The sequence below is a fragment of the Procambarus clarkii genome, chromosome 18 (genome assembly GCF_040958095.1).
Source record: "Procambarus clarkii isolate CNS0578487 chromosome 18, FALCON_Pclarkii_2.0, whole genome shotgun sequence".
NCBI lineage: Eukaryota > Metazoa > Arthropoda > Malacostraca > Decapoda > Cambaridae > Procambarus > Procambarus clarkii.
In genome coordinates this window covers 21,319,819-21,326,027 of record NC_091167.1, presented here as the reverse complement: position 1 = coordinate 21,326,027, position 6,209 = coordinate 21,319,819, and the positions used below count along the sequence as shown (strand labels likewise).

General features: G+C 56.0%; 1 protein-coding gene across 1 annotated transcript in view; it reads right to left on the bottom strand.

The window, feature by feature from the left end:
- The window catches only part of LOC138365994 (uncharacterized), a 23,738-nt gene extending 21,268 nt beyond the window's left edge, over nucleotides 1–2,470 (bottom strand). Inside the window, exons 1-2 of the mRNA XM_069326712.1 lie at nucleotides 2,408–2,470; nucleotides 1–1,214 (exon numbers count right to left, since the gene is read on the bottom strand). The exon at nucleotides 1–1,214 is cut by the window's left edge and continues 226 nt beyond it. Coding sequence (XP_069182813.1) covers nucleotides 1–1,214; nucleotides 2,408–2,470 — 1,277 coding nt within the window. The remainder of the gene's footprint in view (nucleotides 1,215–2,407) is intronic.
- Between the last annotated feature and the right edge of the window lie 3,739 nt (nucleotides 2,471–6,209).

The window sequence follows — 6,209 nt, the reverse complement described above, 5'->3', positions numbered from 1 at the left end:
ACCAGGACCTCCCACTGCAGGAGGACCAGGGCCTCCCACTGCAGGAGGACCAGGACCTCACACTCCACCAGGACCTCCCACAGCAGGAGGACCAGGACCTCACCCCCCACCAGGACCTCACCCCCCACCAGGACCTCCCACAGCAAGAGGACCAGGACCTCCCACTGCAGGAGGACCAGGACCTCACACTCCACCAGGACCTCCCACAGCAGGAGGACCAGGACCTCCCATTGCAGGAGGACCAGGACCTCACACCCCACCTGGACCTCCCACTGCAGGAGGACCAGGACCTCACACTCCACCAGGACCAGGACCTCACCCCCCACCAGGACCTCCCACTGCAGGAGGACCAGGACCTCCCATTGCAGGAGGACCAGGACCTCACACCCCACCTGGAGGACCAGGACCTCACACTGCAGGTGGACCAGGACCTCACACTGCAGGAGGACCAGGACATCACACTGCAGGAGGACCTGGACCTCATACTGCAGGAGGACCAGGACCTCACACTGCAGGAGGACCAAGACCTCACACCCCACCTGGAGGACCAGGACCTCACACTGCAGGAGGACCAGGACCTCACACTGCAGGAGGACCAGGACCTCACACCCCACTTGGAGGACCAAGACCTCACACTGCAGGAGGACCAGGACCTCACACTGCAGGAGGACCAGGACCTCACACTGCAGGAGGACCAAGACCTCACACTGCAGGAGGACCAGGACCTCACACTGCAGGAGGACCAGGACCTCACACTGCAGGAGGACCAGGACCTCACACTGCAGGAGGACCAGGACCTCACACTGCAGGAGGACCAAGACCTCACACTGCAGGAGGACCAGGACCTCACACTGCAGGAGGACCAGGACCTCACACTGCAGGAGGACCAAGACCTCACACTGCAGGAGGACCAGGACCTCACACTGCAGGAGGACCAGGACCTCACACTGCAGGAGGACCAGGACCTCACACTGCAGGAGGACCAGGACCTCACACTGCAGGAGGACCAGGACCTCACACTGCAGGAGGACCAGGACCTCACACCCCACCTGGAGGACCAGGACCTCACACTGCAGGAGGACCAGGACCTCACACCCCACCTGGAGGACCAGGACCTCACACTGCAGGAGAACCAGGACCTCACGCCTCACCAGGAGCAGCAGGTCCTGCCACGGGTTGAGACAGCAAATGAGTCTACTGCAAGTATGAACTCTCTAGCCCCAGGGGTGAGCAACTGGCCCCAGGGGGCAAAGAGCGGGTCCCAGAGGGTGAAGAACAGGCCCAAGAGGGTGAGGACCCTAGGGGTGAAGATCGAGCCCCCGGAGGTGAAGAACGAGCCCCCGGAGGTGAAGAACGAGCCCCCGGAGGTGAGGAACGAGCCCCTGGGTGCGTTCTTCCAGGGGTTCGACCACAAAGAAATTCGTCACCCCCTGGGGGTGAAGAAGGAGCCCCTGGGGGTAAAGAAGGAGCCCCTGGGGGTGAAGATCGAGCCCCTGGGGGTGAAGATCGAGCCCCCGGAGGTGAGGAACGAGCCCCTGGGTGCGTTCTTCCAGGGGTTCGACCACAAAGAAAACGAGCCCCTGAATGCGTTCTTCCAGGGGTTCGACCACAAAGAAAACGAGCCCCTGTGGGTGAAGAACGAGCCCCCGGAGGTGAAGAACGAGCCCCTGGGTGCGTTCTTCCAGGGGTTCGATCACAAAGAAAACGAGCCCCTGGATGCGTTCTTCCAGGGGTTCGACCACGAAGAAAACGAGCCCCTGGGTCCGTTCTTCCAGGGGTTCGAATTCAAAGAAAACGAGCCCCTGGATTGGTTCATCCAGGGGTTCGACCACAAAGAAAACGAGCCCCTGGGGGTGAAGAAGGAGCCCCGGGGTGCGTTCTTCCAGGGGTTCGACCACAAAGAAATTCGTCACCCCCTGGGGGTGAAGAAGGAGCCCCTGGGGGTGAAGAAGGAGCCCCTGGGGGTGAAGAAGGAGCCCCTGGGGGTAAAGAAGGAGCCCCTGGGGGTGAAGAAGGAGCCCCTGGGGGTGAAGAAGGAGCCCCTGGGTGCGTTCTTCCAGGGGTTCGACCACAAAGAAAACGAGCCCCAGGGGGTGAAGAAGGAGCCCCTGGGGGTGAAGAACGAGCCCCTGGGTGCGTTCTTCCAGGGGTTCGACCACAAAGAAAACGAGCCCTTGGGGGTGAAGAACGAGCCCCTAGGTGCGTTCTTTCAGGGGTTCGACCACAAAGAAATTCGTCACCCCCTGGGGGTGAAGAACGAGCCCCTGGGGGAGAGGAACTGGCCCCAGGGTACGACGACCGGGTCCCAGCAGGTGAAGAGCGGGCCCCAGAGGATGAGGAACGGCCCCCGGAGGGTGAAGCCCCTGGGGGTGAGGATCGGGCCCTCGGGGGTGATGAACGAGCCAACTGAGGTGAGGAACGAGCCCCCGAAGGTGAGGAACGAGCTTCCGGAGGCTAAGAAGGCACCCATGGGTGTGTTCTTCCAAGGGTTCGACCACAAAGAAATTCATCACCCCCTTGGGGTGATGAACGAGCCTCTGGGGGTGATGAACGAGCCTCTGGGGGTGATGAACGAGCCCCTGGGGCTGATGAACGAGCCCCCGGAGGAGAGGAACGAGCCCCCGGAGGTGAGGAACGAGCTCCTGGGGGTATGGAACGGGTCCCCGGAGGTGAGGAACGATTCCCTGGGGGTTAGGAAAAGGACCCAGCGGATGACAACTGAGCCCCAGGAGATGTGGGCCCGGCGACTAACCACCATCAGCCCACGACGGCACATCCCGCCTGGCAGCAGCCACTCTCAGCCACGGAGGTTGTCGATAGTATCAAAGACACTTTCGTGGGAGTGAAAGAACGCCTCGTAGGCTTCAGGAACTCCGTCGTGGGTTCTGACGCAGTCGCAGGCGTCAAAGAAGGAATTCCTGAGTTGATGGAGAAATTGACGAATTCCGACCAGATGATGGATTTTAAACTGAAAATGGATGATGTCAGCTACGACTTAGCTGACATGGCGGACAATTTTTCGGATAATGTGTCCGACGCCGTGTCCGACGCCGTGTCCAAGGTCATGGAAGTCGTCTGGGACACAAAGAAATTTGTCACGCCTGCGATAAAGAAATACACCTTCTGAGCCTCCCAGAAGGTGTTCTCCAGGAGAGAGCAGGGCTCCGGGAAAGGACCACGCTCCAGGGAAGGTCTGTACTCCACTACGAAGGAGAACCATACTCCAGGGCAGAACCACACTGCGGGAGAGAACCACGCTCCATTGGATGTGAGTCCGAGCTCCAGTGGTTGTGAGTCCGCGCTCCGGTGGCTGTAAATCCGCGCTCCGGTGTGTGTGTGAGTCCGCGCTCCGGTGGGTGTGAGTCCGCGCTCCGGTGGGTGTGAGTCCGCGCTCCGGTGGGTGTGAGTCCGCGCTCCGGTGGGTGTGAGCCCGCGCTCCGGTGGGTGGGAGCCCGCGCTCCGATGGGTGTGAGCCCGTGCTCCGGTGTGTGTGAAACGGCGGTCCGGTGGGTGTGAGCCCGCGTATGTAGAGCGTGGCTTTGCACGCGTGTGCAGAGCGTGGCTCGCGCGTGTGTGCAGAGCGTGGCTCGCATGCGTGTGTGGAGCGTGGCTCACGCGCATGTGTAGAGCGTGGCTCGCGGGCGTATGTAGAGCGTGGCTTGGCCGCGTATGTAGAGCGTGGCTCAGGTGCGTGTGTAGAGCATGGCTCTCACGCGTGTCTCGAGCGTGGCTCTCGTGCGTGTGTCGAGCGTGGCTCTCGTGCGTCTGTCGAGCGTGGCTCTCACGTGTGTGTCGAGCGAGGCTCTCACGCATGTGTCGAGCGTGGCTCTTCCGCGTGCGCAGAGCGTGGCTCTCCCGCGTGTGCAGAGCGTGGCTCTCTCATTTGAACGCGGGTTCACACCCACCGAACCGCCGATTCACACCCACCGTAGCACGGGTTCACACCCACCGAAGCGTGGGTTCACACCCACCGGAGCGTGGGTTCACACCCACCGGAGCGCGGGCTCACACCCACTGGAGCGCGGGCTCACACCCACCGTAGCGCGGGCTCACACCCACCGTAGCGTGGGCTCACACCCACCGTAGCGCGGGCTCACACGCACCGTAGCGTGGGCTCACATCCACCGTAGCGCGGGTCCACATCCACTGGAGCGCGGGTCCACATCCACTGGAGCGCAGGTCCACATCCACCGAAGCGCGGGTCCACATCCACCGGAGCACGGGTCCACATCCACCGGAGCGCAGGTCCACATCCACCGGAACGCAGGTCCACATCCACCGGAGCGCGGGTCCACATCCACCGGAGCGCAGGTCCACATCCACCGGAGCGCGGGTCCACATCCACGGGAGCACGGGTCCACATCCACCGGAGCGCAGGTCCACATCCACCGGAACGCAGGTCCACATCCACCAGAGCGCGGGTCCACATCCACCGGAGCGCAGGTCCACATCCACCACAGCGCAGACTCACACCCACGTAATTTCACTTATATTTTTTTTTCGTTCTCTTGCAATGACTGGGCCTAAACACCACCAGACAATCAACATGTTTATTGCAGCAGTCGAAGGGAGATGAACAAGTTGTTGTTACGGTCTCCCTCACCCTATATCCGTGAGGGCACCATAACAACATTGATTTCTTTACTGATTCTCTGAGATGCAGGGAATCTTTTGGTATATGGTGCCTTCTGAGGGAGAAATTTACATTATAAGTTTGTAGGTAAGGGGAAAGTGACGATGTCAGCTACGACTTGGCTGACATAAGAACATAAGAACATAAGAACAAAGGTAACTGCAGAAGGCCTATTGGCCCATACGAGGCAGCTCCTATTCTATAACCACCCAATCCCACTTATATACTTGTCCAACCCGCGCTTGAAACAATCGAGGGACCCCACCTCCACCACGTTACGCGGCAATTGGTTCCACAAATCTACAACCCTGTTACTGAACCAGTATTTACCCAAGTCTTTCCTAAATCTAAACTTATCCAATTTATACCCATTGTTTCGTGTTCTGTCCTGTGTTGATACTTTTAATACCCTATTAATATCCCCCTTGTTATGTCCATTCACCCACTTGTAAACCTCTATCATGTCGCCCCTAACTCTTCGCCTTTCCAGTGAATGCAACTTAAGCTTTGTTAATCTTTCTTCATATGAAAGATTTCTAATTTGGGGAATTAACTTAGTCATCCTACGCTGGACACGTTCAAGTGAATTTATATCCATTCTATAATATGGCGACCAAAACTGAACTGCATAATCTAAATGGGGCCTAACTAGAGCAAGATATAACTTGAGAACCACACCAGGTGTCTTGTTACTAACGCTGCGATTAATAAATCCAAGTGTCCGATTTGCCTTATTACGAACATTTATGCATTGATCCTTTTGTTTTAAATTCTTACTAATCATAACTCCCAGATCCCTTTCGCAATCCGACTTCGCAATCAAAACACCATCTAGCTCGTATCTTGTAACTCTATCATCATTACCTAACCTCAGAACTTTACATTTATCAGCATTAAACTGCATCTGCCAATCCTTTGACCATTTCAAAACCCTATCTAGATCAACTTGAAGTGATAGTGAGTCCTCCTCCGAATTAATTTCCCTACCGATTTTCGTATCATCGGCAAATTTGCAAATGTTGCTACTCAAACCTGAATCTAAATCATTTATATATATTATAAACAACAGAGGTCCCAGGACAGAGCCTTGAGGCACTCCACTTACAACATTTTCCCACTCTGACTTGATTCCATTTATACTAACTCTCTGTTTCCTTTGGTATAGCCATGCCCTAATCCAGCTTAATATAGCACCCCCAATACCATGAGACTCTATCTTTTTAATCAGTCTTTCATGTGGCACTGTATCAAAAGCTTTGCTAAAGTCAAGGTATACAACATCGCAATCCTTACCACTATCAACTGCCTCAACAATGCTAGAATAAAAAGATAACAAATTTGTTAAACATGAACGGCCATTTATAAAACCATGCTGCGACTCAACTATTAATTTATGTTTTTCAAGATGAAGACGAATTTTATTTGCTATTATGGATTCGAGTAACTTTCCCACAATAGACGTTAGGCTAATTGGTCGATAGTTAGACGCAAGTGATCTATCTCCTTTCTTAAAAACTGGTATCACATTAGCAACTTTCCAAAACTCTGGCACTCTGCCTGACTCTATTGATTTATT